The 16,190-nt window shown below is 30.4% G+C and overlaps 4 protein-coding genes across 4 annotated transcripts; 1 reads left to right on the top strand and 3 right to left on the bottom strand.

The window, feature by feature from the left end:
• Positions 1 to 1,690, bottom strand: PGO_114020 (uroporphyrinogen III decarboxylase; the record flags this gene model as incomplete). The annotated part of the gene is made up of 2 exons (XM_028688736.1): positions 1 to 1,076; positions 1,558 to 1,690. The coding sequence occupies 2 exons, from the start codon at positions 1,688 to 1,690 to the stop codon at positions 1 to 3; spliced, it is 1,209 nt and encodes a 402-aa protein (XP_028544537.1).
• Positions 1,691 to 3,567: 1,877 nt separating this feature from the next.
• Positions 3,568 to 5,105, top strand: PGO_114030 (RING zinc finger protein; the record flags this gene model as incomplete). Its single annotated transcript, XM_028688737.1, has 2 exons — positions 3,568 to 3,601; positions 3,961 to 5,105. 2 exons carry the CDS (start codon positions 3,568 to 3,570, stop codon positions 5,103 to 5,105), a joined length of 1,179 nt encoding a protein of 392 aa, XP_028544538.1.
• Positions 5,106 to 5,752: 647 nt separating this feature from the next.
• PGO_114040 (MYND finger protein) lies at positions 5,753 to 9,586 on the bottom strand (the record flags this gene model as incomplete). The annotated part of the gene is made up of 16 exons (XM_028688738.1): positions 5,753 to 5,800; positions 5,954 to 6,010; positions 6,191 to 6,303; positions 6,441 to 6,597; positions 6,696 to 6,758; positions 6,869 to 6,940; positions 7,154 to 7,193; positions 7,314 to 7,363; positions 7,513 to 7,558; positions 7,717 to 7,792; positions 8,006 to 8,144; positions 8,297 to 8,348; positions 8,481 to 8,614; positions 8,765 to 8,953; positions 9,150 to 9,258; positions 9,507 to 9,586. The coding sequence occupies 16 exons, from the start codon at positions 9,584 to 9,586 to the stop codon at positions 5,753 to 5,755; spliced, it is 1,425 nt and encodes a 474-aa protein (XP_028544539.1).
• Positions 9,587 to 12,140: 2,554 nt separating this feature from the next.
• Positions 12,141 to 15,164, bottom strand: PGO_114050 (translation initiation factor IF-2; the record flags this gene model as incomplete). Its single annotated transcript, XM_028688739.1, has 1 exon — positions 12,141 to 15,164. The coding sequence occupies one exon, from the start codon at positions 15,162 to 15,164 to the stop codon at positions 12,141 to 12,143; it is 3,024 nt and encodes a 1,007-aa protein (XP_028544540.1).
• Between the last annotated feature and the right edge of the window lie 1,026 nt (positions 15,165 to 16,190).

Raw genomic sequence — 16,190 nt, forward strand, 5'->3', positions numbered from 1 at the left:
TTAATCCAATTTGTATTTCCTAACGGCGTCAATAAAAGCATGGACATTTTCAATTCTAGAGTTGGGCAAGATGCCGTGTCCTAAGTTGGCAATGAATTTATTTTTCTGTGAAATCTGATTGATCATTCGAGATGTGTATTTTGAAACTAACCTTTCATTATTTAAAAGGAGTATATGTGGGTCTAAGGCTCCTTGTAAAATAATTTTATTATCAAATAAGTTGTCATAAAATTGGGATGAATAGTTGGCTAGCTGTTTATGTGTAATAGAAAAGACATCTACATTTAGATATTTGACGTCTGGATGAAAATTATCCTTGAGAAATAAAATAATATAAGTTTGAGGTTTGTATTTTTTAATCGTATTGGTAACTTTTTTTAAATATTGTAAACTAAATTCTGAAAAGGTATGGACGTCTACTATATCTGCATTGCTGTCAAAAATCTGAATAACATTTGCACCACTGTCAATTTGATTAATCAAGTGACTTATACATATATCACTTAACTTGTTAATAATTTTATGTGCATCCTTTGGATTTTCATACATAATTTTTAGGCTATCTTCATACGTTTTCTTATTATTTTTGGTGACGTAGGTAAACAGTGTAAAAGGAGATCCTACAAAACCTAATAATGGAACTGAGTTGTTAATTTTTTTTTTTGTTAAATTTATTGAATCGTACACATAGTGTAAATTATTTATAATCTCTTCAATTGATAAATTTAATTTATTGAAATCTTCAAATGTAGTTATGTTCTTGTCAAATGTTGGACCAACCTTCTCAATAAACTTTACTTGTATACCCATTGCAACAAAAATTATTAATATATCTGAAAAAATTACAACCATATCACATCCAAACCGTTTTAGTGGCATAATAGTCACTTCTGAAGATAGCTCTGGGTTTTGACATATTTCAAAAAATTCATATTTTTTTCTCATTTGTCTATACTCTGGCAGGTACCTACCAGCTTGTCTCATCAACCAAAAGGGAATTTTGTCTACTCCTGCCTTCTCCCCATCCTTGTTTTCTATAACCTTCAGCAGCAAATCGTTCTTCGGTCTTTCGAACGCTGGTGAAAAATAAAATAAATATAGTAAAAAGGGTAAAAAAATAGAATATAAAAAAGGGTAAAAAAATAGAATATAAAAAAGGGTAGAAAAGGTAAAATATAAAAAAGGGTAAAAAAATAGAATATAAAAAAGGGTAAAAAAATAGAATATAAAAAAGGGTAAAAAAAGTAAAATATAAAAAAGGGTAAAAAAAAGTAAAATATAAAAAAGAGTAAAAAAAATAAAATACAATATCAATGACACACACCTCAACGTGCTTGTATCTTTTTGAGCTCTTGCAGGGAAAGCAGCAGTTGTCATTTTTTTTTTTTTTTTTTTTTTTTTTTTTTTTCGAAAAAAGTGGCACAGTTAGGAGAATTATTCTCGTCGCGGTTGCCAAAATTCGTGCGCACGCTTGTGTTCGATTGTACATTTCACTACATGAATGCTTATCTATGTGCACACCTCACTTCTCTACATGATGGGTATCACAATTTTTACCTTCATATTTGTTGTTCTCAGGTCTGATGTAGACCTCCACATTTTCATTGTGATTTCTCATTAAGTTTTGAATAAAAAGAAAAAAAACACGCGAAAGGAAAGGAATAAATGAGAATAAGGACTCTTTTTTCATAACTAGGGTCCCATGTAAGTGCAGCGCTTGGGGATCCACAAAAAATGGGAGAATGGAAAGTCGTTCCAAGAAAAATCGAGTTGAAAAATAGTAAATGGAAATTATCCCAACGTGAACAAGTGTAAAGTTAAGTGAAATGAATGGATGTAAAATAGAGGGGTGGGGGGAGAAAATAAAATAAAATAAAATAAAATAAATAAATAAATAAATAGATAGATAGATAGATAGATAGATAGATAGATAGATAGATAGATAGATAGATAGATAGATAGATAGATAGATAGATAGATAGATAGATAGATAGATAGATAGATAGATAGATAGATAGATAGATAGATAGATAGATAAATAAATAAATAAATAAATAAAAGAGCTGGGGAAAGAGACATAGATAGGGAGATTTTCTCTACTCCTGTTCTACAAAGGTGTATGATGATATGCATTTATACACTTCTCCACCTTAGATTTTCAAAATTCAATTCCCAACATTTATGTGGTGTCAAATGAGGGTGTTTTCATTAACTATACACAGGATTCTACTTTTTTTTTTTTTTTTTTTTTTTTTTTTTTTTAAGGAAGGACTATACTCACAAGGGGAACAAAAATGGGAAAAGGTGCAGGTAAGAAAAAAAATAAAAACTCAGAAAAGAAAAGATATAGAATTTTAAGCACCTTAAAAAAATACACACAAAAAAAAAGAAAAAAAAAAAAAAAAAGGATATTCGCACGAACATAAGATTGAGTGTAGCATGTATATAATATATTCCCCTCAGTGTTATATTTGAATGAAAAAAAAAAAAAAAAAAAAATATTTTACACTTTGCCTCTTTTCCCGTTTCCACGAACTCTTTTAACCGTAAAAGTTTATCATTTAAGGAATAAAAAGAAGCAAAAGCACAGAGCCTATTTTTTTTTTTTTTTTTTTTTTTAGAAAAACATGCATTTTCACAATTCATATGTTCTTAAACACTGTTAGGGCTTCACACCTTACCACCTCTTTATCGTTTTTTATACCCGAACATAAAACGATCCTCTTCATGTGTATAAAATTGTACAAAAAAATAAAAGAACACATAATTCCTCAGGCACATTACTTAGTGGACACACCTACACAACTGTATGCACGTGCACGAGACTGGGAACCTGCGAGCTTGTTTACACCCGGTTATTCTGCAGTGTCCAAATTTTTGTGATTTTGCTTTACGTTATTATATTTTAATTTGCTCTACTTTAATTTGTTATAGTTGCCGCTATTATATTTCAATTTGTTATGTTTCAATTTGTTATATTTCAATCTGTTATGTTTCAATCTGTTATGTTTCAATTTGTTATATTTCAATTTGTTATATTTCAATCTGTTATATTTCAATCTGTTATATTTCAATCTGTTATATTTCAATTTGTTATATATATTTTTTTTTATGGACTTTCAACGGTGGTCTTAACTACAACCACAACTCGAATACAACGCAATTGCAACTCTTACGAAGAGTGCAACTCTCAAAATTTGTCCTTTTTTCTCCATTCACATCTTATGCGAGGAAATATCTTTACAAATGCATTAAATGGAAAAAAAAAAAAAATATATGAGTATTACCTAAACGAGGAATAATACTACCCATTTGGAATGGGCAGAAATGAATTTAATGAGAAAGATAAAAAAAAAGGGAAAAGTCTACAAAAACAATATAGATTGAGTCTTATTATTTTCACTCACGTCTAACAGAACAACAGTTTTTACTTCCCTTGGTTTGAAAGTCAGCCTTTTCACCAGTACAACAGCGTGTGAATAGCAACACATACACGAGACTAAGGAACAGAAAATTAAAATTGGTAAAAAAAAAAAATACTAGTAGCCAAAGTGGGTGGGGGGAAAAATGAATGTACATTTGGATGACTCGAGTAGCAATGGTGAGTAAAAGACCAATTAATGTGTTCATAAAAAAATATATATACGTGTGTAGATATATCCATGTGTGAGTAGATATATCCATGTGTGAGTAGATATATCCATGTGTGAGTAGATATTTACGTGTGGGGGTAGATACATATACATGTAGGTAGACATATAGGTAGAGACATGCATATGCAAATATGCACAAAATGACAAAGGTGCTAGAGGAAGCGCCCAGGAAGGTGTGCTTCCCCTCCCCCTCTTCCCTTCCCTTGGGGATACCAACACAAGGAAAAACTTAGGAGTACCATTTTTTCTTGATTCACTTTTTTTTTTTTTTTTTTTTTTCATTTCTTTTCACACACACATATATTAGGTAATTACATCGAATTGAACGACACCGAAGAGGTTTTGTATAGGTACCTCACGATAACCCTCTATTTATGTTGGATGTTGTGCATTTTAACACTTGTTATTATTAGCATACATTTCATAGAGACTCCTTGTGAAGCGTGTGATTATTATAACAGGGTAGTGGTCATTATTATATTAATAAAAAGTATATTTCACATAAGTTTAACAATTATGAGAATAAAAAAAAGAGATGAAATTGAAAATGATGAAAGGTTAAAAAATTTGACAATATATTTTATAAAACTATTTAATTCTTTAACTTTTTTTTTAGCATTAGTATCCCTATATTTATTACATTTTTATAATAATAAATGTTCATTCAATACTGTAGCACTGAAATTCATAAAGCTATACTACTACTTTACTATTACATTATATTTTTTACCGCTTTTATTTTACATATCACTTGGTTTATTTCTATCCTTAATTATTTGTATCATTATAAACTTCTCCGTTGATGAAAATGATCGTATACCAACCCCAGAAAATGTTATAAAAAAGTTGGCCGTATTGAAATATAGGGATTTGGATTTTGTGCATAATAGGGAAAATAAAAATAATATAAAAAAAAAAAAAAAAAAATTCAAAAAACCATCTTTTGAAATTATATTCGACAAGGTAAAACGGGCAATGAGAAGAAAAGACAAAAAGGACAAGAAAAAAATTAATACGCATTCAACTTCAAAAAATGAAAACCATGCAGACGAAAATTTAAAGGAGATGTTAAAGCCACTTAATCCAAATGACCCAAATGAACAGTCTAATCATGCGAATGAAGTTTCGCCAATTTGTTTCTCTAGCAGTGGTTTCAAGGGTATATCTAAGGAGCAGCACAAGGAGCGAGACAAGGATCGTGAAAATGGAGAAGATATTGATAGAGCCAGTGATGGAGCCATTGATCAGGGAATTGAACGAGAAGACGAAGATATCTGTTCTATATGTATGATGAGTTATAATCCCAATGACGAGGTAATGATAATGCCATGCGACAAACGCCACTTCTTTCATGTGGCTTGTCTGACAAAGTGGTTATATAAAAGTCAGGTTTGTCCAATTTGTAGAACCAACATCGTTACTTCCCTTAATGCTAAGAATGAAATTGTTTGAAGATTGATACATGGGGAAAATATTCGATCAAAAGTGATCCATTTTTGTCACATATATATGTGTGTATGTATATATTCTCTTTATATTTATGCATGTACACATGGATTAAGGAAACGTAATAAAAAGTATGACTAGTACTGAGCATTAATATTCCATTTTTTTTTTTTTTTTTTTTTTTTTTTTTACACAATTTTTGTGAATAGCAATTGTATGAAGGATTGAATAGTTTTGCAGCAATGCGAACTATATGTGCATGTTGCATGTCATATATTTATGCTACGTCTAGCATTTGAGAAAAGCAAACCAATTTGTTGTATATCCAATCGTGATTCGTTGTGTTATATATATATATGTATATATCGTCCTTGTTAGAATTAGCTTCATCGTGCCCTCTAAATTTTCCAATCTTTTTATGCACTCTATGCTTGATTCATACAGCACATAGTTCTTCTATGATACAACTAATTTCATTGCAGTTTTATGTTTCTTTCCTAATTTTTAAGTGTTTTTCTATCCTCTTTTCTTTTTTTTTTTTTTTTCCAATGTGCTATATATCTCTATGCATTTTTAATTAAAAACAAACATCGAATCTTTTGTTATACTACACCTTGTTCTCTTCTTGTTTTTGTCGAAAAATCTCTTTGAAGTCAAGTTACATTTGAGCACACCTCTCTGTGATTGAACCAGTCTTTCATCTACATCGCAACGAGCACAAAGGATGAAGTAGGAGAAGAATTAAGAGAAGAAGTAGAAAGAGTAGCATACAAGCAGAATGAGTGGGAGAAGCAGTATTTGCTTGTTTATCATTTTGCACATAATTGTATATTTGCACCATTATGAAAACTCACCTGACACTCCTTCGAGCAGTAGTAAGCCCGTTTGCATTGAGAACATTGTAATTCAGCCTAAGAATGAGGACAACCAAAAAAAAAAAAAAAAAATAGAAAGTGCTCCATTTTATTGCGAACCCCGTTTGCCACTATGACGTCTGCAGAACATACACATACGTTTCATTTTATTTTGCATTGTTTCGAATTGCATCACATTATTTATGCATTTTATTTTTTACACTTTTTTTGAATTACATTTTCTTTGCAGTTGTCACAAATGTAACATTCGTCCTTTGACTGTTCTGCTGTTTCACTCTTTTTAGAAATCTCGCTTTTTTCACCCTTAGCTTTAGCTCCACACTTGCTTTCTATAATAAGGGGAACGAAAGAAAAAAAAAAAAAAAAAAAAAAAAGGGAATTTTAAGTTATCTCCTCTTCCTACATATATATTACCTAGCCTTGTTGATACATTTATTTATAATTCTATTTTCATTTTTTAAAGTACCTTTTCCACTCTGTTGACTAAATTCATATACAGAGAGATACATGTCCGATATGCTTCCTAAAATGTCCTTTTCAATTGTAAGGCTGTTGAGCGTAGAAATGATCTTCCTTTTATTCTTTAACATGTCTGTCTTTACCTCTTCAAAAATTTCAGGTACCTAGCCAAAATTAAAAAAAAAAAAAAAAAACATGCACATTTTATTGACTCACCAATTGTTTTTTTTTTTTTTTTTTTTTTTTTGTTAAAATGACTCACCACGTCGATAATCAGACAGGAGTTTTTATTTTCTGGAAAAATACTTTTGGATATATACAAATGCTGTAAATAATTGAAGAATGTATATTATAATTTTCTTGACCTTTTGCAAGTTTTGTACGTTTTGTTTGTGGTTTTTTTTTTTTTTTTTATTTATTTGTTTTTCATTTTACTTCAATAAATGTGTGTAATGTTTTCATGGGTGGTAACTGCTCGTGCAAGTGTTCGTTCATGTGTTTTCTGAGCTGTGCAGGTAATTTCCGAAAAGAAAGAAAATCAGGGGAGAGAGAAAAAAAAAAAAAAAAAAGGTAAAAAAATAAACAAAACAAAGCAAAATAAAGCAAAATAAAACAAAATAAAACAAAATAAAACAAATTAAAAAGGTTGAATGGTTGCATTAATGTAAAATATTAGGTTTTTCTCAGTGAAAAACTTTTTCTATACGCTGTGTAGAGTACTTTCAAAATGTTATTTCTCCTATAGTTAGTCAATTCATATCTGTTCGGAGGGAAAAATAAGGAAAAATTTGATGAGTGTACATGTGTCTTTTTTGTGCTACTTTGTCACACAAAGACACTTTGGAATTATTAACAACATCTCTGTGGAGGAAGACGTTACTTTTCTTGGCATGTCCTGTTTAGTATCAGGGTATACAATATTAACCACAGCTGTGGGGAAAAAAAAAAAGAAAAAAAATTAACTCCTTGTACATTTTTGTAAAAGGTAAAACTTTGCAACTTATATACGTATAAAAAGAAGGGAAACAGGTTCACTTGATGAATCACTTGAAATAGTTTTCGTGCTACGTTGTTAATACCTGCTTTTCAGTCATAGGTAAGGTACTGTCTTCACGTTTTATCCATCTGTGTTTGTGTGTGTGTGTGTGTGGTGTAATAAGGATAATAAGTGTAACAAGACTAACAAGTCTAAAAAGTGCATTCATTCACTCTTTCATACGAGTATACATGAATATACATGCACATGTGCATACAAATAACAAAGTCATGCAGCTTATTATTACTCATTATTTTCAAATACATAATTTTCGTGGACCCATGGTTTTTTCTCCAGGAGCGGAATTAGAATTAACAAAATGTCTACGTAAAGAAAAAAGTGTTATATATTCCTCAGTTGCAATCTTACAGAATGTAACACCACTATTTGAAAAAGATATTTAGAATTATGTAGAAAAAAAAAAAAATTCTTTGATCTTTATTTTTTTGTCCTTATTTCTTTTTCCTTTATTTCTTTTTTCTTTTTCCTTTAATTCTCTTTTTTTTTTCTTTTCTTTTTCCCTTTTTCATCTTAACCATAGTCCACTATCTTATTGACTATTGTATTGTTTAGAAGATGAATTCTGTCAGTTATATTTCTCAAGGTGTTGATAACATTGATGTATATTTTTAATCTGTCAATGTTTTGTGTTTTGTCTTGTTCTTCTTTAAGCATCTGTTGTTGTAAAAAGTGTTCGCGAGGTACATACATGTCTATGCAGAAATATGACTGACGTTTCCATGTTGAAGTTATCATGTTCCCCCAAAAGTTACTCACAGAATAACGCATTAATGCAATGACATTTACAATTTATATATATATATAACCTCACTTATGGACATCTCATTCATGGGCTTAACAAAATAATCATTCGAGTTGCTAATAAGAAGAAAAAAAAAAAAAAAAATATGCAATTGTAAACATGCGAATTTTTAAAAAAATGTCTACAATGAAAGTATGTACAACATTGTGTGTTGAACTTTTATTGCGAATTTCTTTTGCTATCCTTACGTTTTAAGGAAGGATACTAAATTGGAATAAATATAAGCAAATATGTTGATCATATGGGTGTCTATTTTTTCATATATATAATCAGAAAATAAAACAAACTCGAAGATGTTTAAAATGGTCAATTCGTGGTACAGCTGAAAAGTTAGAATTTGTGTGAAAAGGAGATATATATATATGTATATTTTTTTTTTTTTTTTTGTGAAAAAAAAAATGCAAACTATGGCGTAAGGTGATACAAGTTCTTTTTCCTGTTTATCCATGTAAACATGTGCTTATAGGCTTACCGATATGTAATTATAAATGCGGCTTTGAGCACTTGTATCATCCGATTTTTTTGCATTTTCATTGTCACTCTTAAATTCTTTCTCTATTCCCTGCAACATTTCTCTGTCTTTATTAATTTTTGTTATTTCTTCCGAGTTTAGAAATCTAACGAAGTAAGTTGTAATTAGTTCCCTAATCAATGTTTCAGTCTTGACAGTAGGAGAAGAAAGGAAGAAGGTACAAAAAGGGTGCATATGATATGTATAAAAGATGATTTATAAAACTTGTGGGGGATGGATAAGTTCTTCTCATTGGATCATATATACATATGTATATGTGCTTATGTATGTGAATGTTTGAACGACTACACACTAATGATGTCTTATTGTTAGATTTATTAGATACCTTCCCCACAAGGGCGTCCATGCGTTCATCTCCTAGTATATCAATCATGTCACTATTGTTGTGCAGATACATGTTGATTGACACTATGTTCTTGTGGCATTCAAACCATCTATATAAAAGTTATAAAGGAAAGGAGTTTGAAAAAAAAAAAAAAAATAAAATAAAAAAGGGGAAATTTCCAAATAGGTTTCATTGGAAAAAATTGGCTATATTTCCCCTGCACTACGTTTTTTGTTATATTATACTTTTATTCTTTCATTTTATATTGCTCCATTTATTGATTTTATGTTATTTCACTCGTTTATTTGTTCATTTGTTCATTTGTTTATTTTGTTATTTTGTTATTTTATTTTTTACTCTCTGGAATACAGATCTAAGACCGGTACACATTTCAGATTATTGACACACATGAAAAAATCCACATCCTTAACATCCATTTTGACACATTTTCGAATTTTATTCAGTTTCGTTTTATGTATCTTTGAAAGCAAATTGTATGACTAAATTTTTAAGAAAACAAAAAAAAATAAAAATGTTACTTAAACTATTAATTTTTGAACAAAGTCTAATGTCACGTTGGGTTCATGATTTGGTATTCATTGGGAAGGGGATTTTTTTTTTTTTTTTTTTCCGCTGAAAAATGTGTATTCAGAATGTGTCCTTATTATATATGGACAAATTTTCACAAAAAAGGGAAATAACAAAAATGGGATGAAAATAGGAAGAATAATGCAGTGCGACATTATTTATTCTTAACACAGATAGAGATTGTATATATTGTGAATTCAGACCTGTGGAGGTTAGAATTTGCAATGTACATTCATCATATGTGTGCATGTAGACATTATTATATTTTGCTTTTATACCAATTTTTTTTTTTTTTTTTTTTTTTTTTTTGTAGTTATATATATTTTTCCCGTTAAAGTATACTTAAGAGTTCAATCAAATAGCGATCTTTTTTTTTTTTTTTTTTTCTCCTTTGTATGTTATAGAATGAACTGCTTTAAAGTTATAGGGATACCTTGAAAGATATCATAGAAAATTGTGTTACTCTAAGGAGGATATATATTTCTTATTTATTTTTACTTTTTTTGTGTAAATAATTACTTGCTAGTTTTAGCGCTTTTTGAAATTACACATTAACCGCGTGCTAGCTGCTTAAACGTTTGAGCTGCATAAACTTTGTGATTAAAACTTAAATGCATTATTAGTTTAATTTTTTTTCTTTTATCCTCTTTCACGTTTTACTCTCCCATAATGACACACAAAGTGGCTTATTCCTATGCAGGTGGTTTAAAACTAATTTAGAGGAATTTCGTGGCTTTTAAAAGTACTCGTTATGTTTTTCCAGACTTTTCATCACATGACTCATTTTGGTAACACATTTCGTTTACTTCCTTTATTTCGTTTATTTCATTGATATTATGATTTTTTTGATTTTTTTTTTTTTTTTTTTTATATATATCCCTCTTTCGAGTTACCTATTTTGCCTGAACAAGTCAGGTAAAACATGCAGCAAAAATAAAACCAGCAGATGAATGAAATGACACAAATGGAGATTTTTCTCGTGTAAATATTACCACAAGAAAAAAAAATGTTACAGAAAAAGTTGGGAGTAATCACACATTAGTGTGCAATATATTTACACAAAATCAGGTTAAGACACAAAAAAAAAAAAAAAAAAAAAAAAAAAATTATAAAGCCATACCCTCTATAACTGTTCTCGTAAAATTAAACCATTGTACTGTTCAACCTTTTTGCTTCCAATATGGTAATCTTTTTTAAATACATTAATTTTCCGCTTGTGTATTTTTGAGAAGGGAGAAAACCTCAAAAATGCAATTTAAAATGGGGGTTATAAAAAAGTTGATGTTTTTGGAAACTTTTGTAACTTAGCAGCTATATGCTTTTATATATATATACATGTACAAAACTTACAAGTGAAAAATGCGTATGCATCGGTTGGTGCGTTCTTATTGACAGACACATCGCCCCCCTCCCCACTATCTTTGTCTTATTATCATAAACCCTTGATTCTTTGAAAAGGTCAATTAAAAAATTTCAAATGTTAGCATTTACCGTTTTAGAAATGATACACACGGTGAAACACAACCCATGAAGTTGTGCCGCTAAGAAACTATGCAATGAATAAGGCACATGTGGAAACATTTCAAATGGGTTTCTTTGAAATGAAAAAAAAAAAAAAAAAATGGAGAGTTTTATGCATAGGTTCGCATAACACGAGACTATAAAAGAGTATGAAAGTAAAACGGGCACTTGTGTGTGCAAGCGATAAAAAGAAGTCGTGTTTTTCTTGTAGAGGATGAGGTCGGCAAATAGAAACGCACAAATGTAAGCACACAAATATAGGCTCACAAATATAAGCACACAAATATACGTACACAAATATATGCACATAAATATACACACACACTTGAACCGTATTATGTAGGGGATTTCAAAACTTCTTCGCCCATTTTATTTCTCTGATTTTTCCATTATGATCGCTTGCAAAAGGATGGAGAGTCGGGGTGATTATCTCTACCCCCACCCTCAATGGGAGGAACTAGAAACACATACACAAACTGGTGTGTACTTTTGGTACTCTTCAATGAAAACCTAAATTTTAATCCATTCATTGTACCTTATTCTTCTTCTGTTAGTAGATAAAATAACAACTGGCATTTATCAATTAAGTATTTTACATGCACGAGCCATTTTTTTTTTTTTTTTTTTTTTTTTCTCCTTTTTTCAATGGAAGAGGAATGAAACAAAACGAATGAGGCAATGATATTATTCACTAAAATGTTCCCTATGTTTCGTGAGTAACGTAGATGCAACTTCTCATATTTCGTTTCCCATTTTGCTTAACAATGACAATCCCTCGTTCCAGGTCTCACCTCCATCTTCTTCATTTTCTTCTTCGTTTTCTTCATTTTCTTATTCCACTTGGGTCGCTTGGACCACTCCTTAAAATAGCACTCCCCACACCTAGATAATGTTGAAAATTTTCTTGAGCTGTACGACTAGTCTCCAATCCTCCATTGTCAATTCACTCCTAAAATATTCCTTCAAAACATCAATGCTCTCTCTGGTAATTTTACTATAAATTTTTTGATTGAAATCAAAATGCCTTCCAAATGTAATGTGAGGTTCCCCACATATTTTGATAGAAACTTCTTCGCCCTTTTTGGCTTTATCACAGCTTTTTTTATTTAAGAGTATACTTACTACGTTTCCTATTTTTAGGCTTTTTTCTGGTATGTATAAGGGGGTTCCAATTTTTAAAATACCACAATCTACCTTAACTCCAATAACTATGGGATCCTTTTTATTAAATACACAATCGTTAACAATGGACAATTCGCATGGGAATATAGCATCGGTCAATTTACTCTGCTTCTTTTCTTCTTCTATTTTTTTAATATAACTTGTAAATGCATCAAATAGATGATAAATTATATCCTTTTGCATAATTTCTACTCCTAGAACCTGCGCTTCTTTTTCTGCTTCTGGATCTATTTTAACATCGAATGCAAGGATGACAGAATATTCAGGTTTCCCTTTTTCTCTCATGACGCTAGCTTTTTTTACATCTTTTTTTTGAACGGTACCAATATTAACTGCAAAAACGGGTATTTTAGAATCTTTTAAAAAAATGAGTAGCGCTTCTAAAGAACCCAATGTGCTAGCCATAACATATAAACCAACACCAGTTTTATCCACATGATTAAACACATCTGAGACATCTGTCATGGCTTTTTTCTTATATTCTTCAATTTCGTTAGTATTATTAGCAACGAATAAAGCAGTACCACAAAGAACTTCTTCCAATCCGTTTGCAGAAATTTTCACTCCAATACAAGCTTTTATAGATTTGTGATGGACATATTCATTTTTAATTCTTAATTCTTTTAAAGGTTGTGGTGTTAACAAGGCTCTAATTACAGTGACTATTGGGCCATTAATACCACAAAGTACAATAGTATCTGATTCTTTAAGAACCCCATTAGTAAGTATTACATCAATGGTTGTTCCTAACCCTTCAATGTTTTTTACTTCTAAAACGGTACATTCTAATTTGTCATGATATTCAATATTTTTAAGCATAAAATTTTGAGTTAATTTTACCAAAATCATAATCAAATCAGCTATTCCTTCTCCTGTTATTGCACTAGTAGGAACAATAGAAACGTATTTTCGTGGGTTTGTATTTTCCCAATAAAGCTGACAGTTTAATCCTTGTTCTGATAGTTCATTTAAAATATTTTTTAATCTATCATGAAATTCATCTTGTGTATTTTCTTTTTGTTTTTTAAAAGTATAATTAAATGGAGACCAATCATTCTTATTCCACATATATAATCTGTCAATTTTATTTAATGCAATGACGAACGGGCAGTTTCTTTGTTTTAATATCTGTATTGATTCTTTCGTTTGTTGTTCTAATCCATGCATTAAGTCGATTACTAATATAGCTATATCACATAAGGATGAACCTCTTTTTCTTAAATTGTAAAATGATTCATGTCCTGGGGTATCAATAATCATAATTCCTTTAGACATACATTTGATATTTTCATCTACTTTTTTTATTTCTTTATCTAGTACTTCTTTTGGAAAAAAGGTTGCACCAATTTGTTGAGTAATTCCACCTGCTTCATTATCCTGAACATTTGTGTGTCTAAGTTTATCCAAAAGTTTTGTTTTTCCAGTATCCACATGTCCTAGAATGCATACAATTGCTGATCTGTATTGGTTATCATCATCATCACCATCATCATCTTGTGTGTTATTTTTGTCGTTATTGTTGTTTTTATCAGCCCCTGTCTTTTTCTTCCCTTTCTTACTATTAACAGAATCACTTTTTGCATTTTTTTTTTCATCTGCTTTTTTTGAATCTTTGGATTTGTTCCTTTCTCTCTCTGCTTGTTCTTTATCTTCAATTTCATTTGATTTTTTTTTGTCTTTTTTATTTTCTTCATCTACGTTTAGGAAATCCTCCCAATCGTCTAGTACAATTTCTTTAGGGTCTATTTTTTTTTTTTCTGCTTCATCGTCTGGGAGGTTATTATTTCCATCTTGTTTACCATGACGTGAGGAGCCTTGCATGTGTTTTTTCTTATCCTCCATATTATTATTCGCATTTGAATTAATTTTATTTTTTTTTTTCTTTAAAAATAGTTTTGTTTTATTAAGATCTATGTTGATTATTTCTGCTTTAACTTTTTCCTTTGGTTCTACCAATACTCCCGATTCTTTTAACGTTTTTAAAAATAGTTCTTTTTTTTTTTTTTCTTCCTTTGCTTTTGCACTTAGTAATTTCCCTTCCTTTTTCAATTGCATTTTTTTTTCTAATTTGGCTAATCTTTTCTTTTCTTTTTCTTCTTCCTCCTTTCTAATTCTTTCTTCTTCCTCTTCTTGCTTTCTTTTTTCTTCTTCTCTTTTTTTTTCTTCATATTCTTTTAGTAACCTCAACCTTTCTGCTGCTGCTTTTGCCATTTCAGACATCCCTGTGGTACTTTTTTTCTCTTTTTCCTTGTCCTTTTTTTTTTTCTTCTTTTTATTCTTTTTCGCAGCATCGTCATTGATGCCCTCATCATTCATACCCTCGTCATTGATATCATCGTCATTGATATCACCACTATTGGCATTAATGTTATTGGAATCTTTTGCATTATTCGTCACTTTCCCTGTAGAAGCATCTTCCACCTTGGGTTTATTACTCGATTCGTTCGTCGTCATTCCAGCCGATTCCTTTTTTGTTTCCCCTTCTTCTTGGATTCCTTCATCTTTATTGTTTTTCATTTGTTCCTTTTTTTGCTTTAACTTTTCTTTCTTTTTCTTGGATTTAGACATCTTCGCATCTTCGCCCTCTCCCGCTGCTACCCCAGCTGTTACTCCATCTTTCTCCTTCTGGTTATTTCCTTCATCTTCTCTTTTCTCGTCAATTCCAAATTCCGCAAGAATTGCATCCAAGTCATCCTTCTTCTTTCCCTTTTTGTTTTTACTCATCTTCGTCTCTTCCTATGATAAATTCCGTTCACTTTTCAGAATGGTAAAATTTATGTTGCACGTTTGGTTCTTCAAAAATGGACATCAATATCCTGAGTGTTATAATCACAGTAGAATTGAGATCAATGAAATCCAATTTTATCAGGACTCTATTCTGTGGGTACTATGTTGGCACGATGTGTAGGTTCAGTTATGGCCGATGAATCTCGTTCGAACGTGTAGATGCACATGAACACACAGGTAAGAGTGCTTCTACTTTTTGGCTTCCACTTAAGGTTTTCCACTTTCAGCTTCTTATCCTCTTCACTGTATCTATAAAAATCGTTTCATCCCTTTATGCCCATATATGTGGACTTTACATAATCGAGTGTTCTATATATGCCTACAGAGCTTACAGCTATTTTTTCCCTTATATTTTCTTTCCTTCACAAGTTTGGAAATATGAAATTGTTTTTTTTTTTTTTTCGTGTTTCACAACTTGAGCTCCTTTGAGAATAACAACGTTGCTTTTTCCTTTTTTTTTTTTTTCGCTCCTTTTTCGCTTTTTTTTTTTTTTTTTTTTTTTTTTACCTTTTCATCACATTTTATAGTAGCCTGCTTTTACTAGTTGTCGAATTTGCCCCTTCTGAATACTAAACTAAGTGGCCCAAATATCCCTTTTTTTTATTTGATTGCCTTTATATTTACAATGTTGTTTACGTTTATCCGTTCTTTTGACTTTATTGTTGCCTCGATTTTTCACTTTATTGTTGCCTCGATTTTTCACTTTATTGTTACCCCTCTTTTTTTAATCTTTCATCGCCTCTCTTTTTTTAATCTTTCATCACCTCTCTTTTTTTAATCTTTTATCGCTTCTCTTTTTTTATCTTTTTTTTTTTTTTTTTTCGTGTTATGAATTTTTTACCATTTCTTGTTGTATTATTCTCCTCCCTTGTTTTTCATAATTGGAGAAATGCTGGATTTCAAAAAAGTGACTTGTAAATGGATGATATATGTAAATGTTGCTCTTGGAATTTCCATTTTTGC

Source organism: Plasmodium gonderi (genome assembly GCF_002157705.1).
Source record: "Plasmodium gonderi DNA, contig: Chr11, whole genome shotgun sequence".
Classification (NCBI taxonomy): domain Eukaryota; phylum Apicomplexa; class Aconoidasida; order Haemosporida; family Plasmodiidae; genus Plasmodium; species Plasmodium gonderi.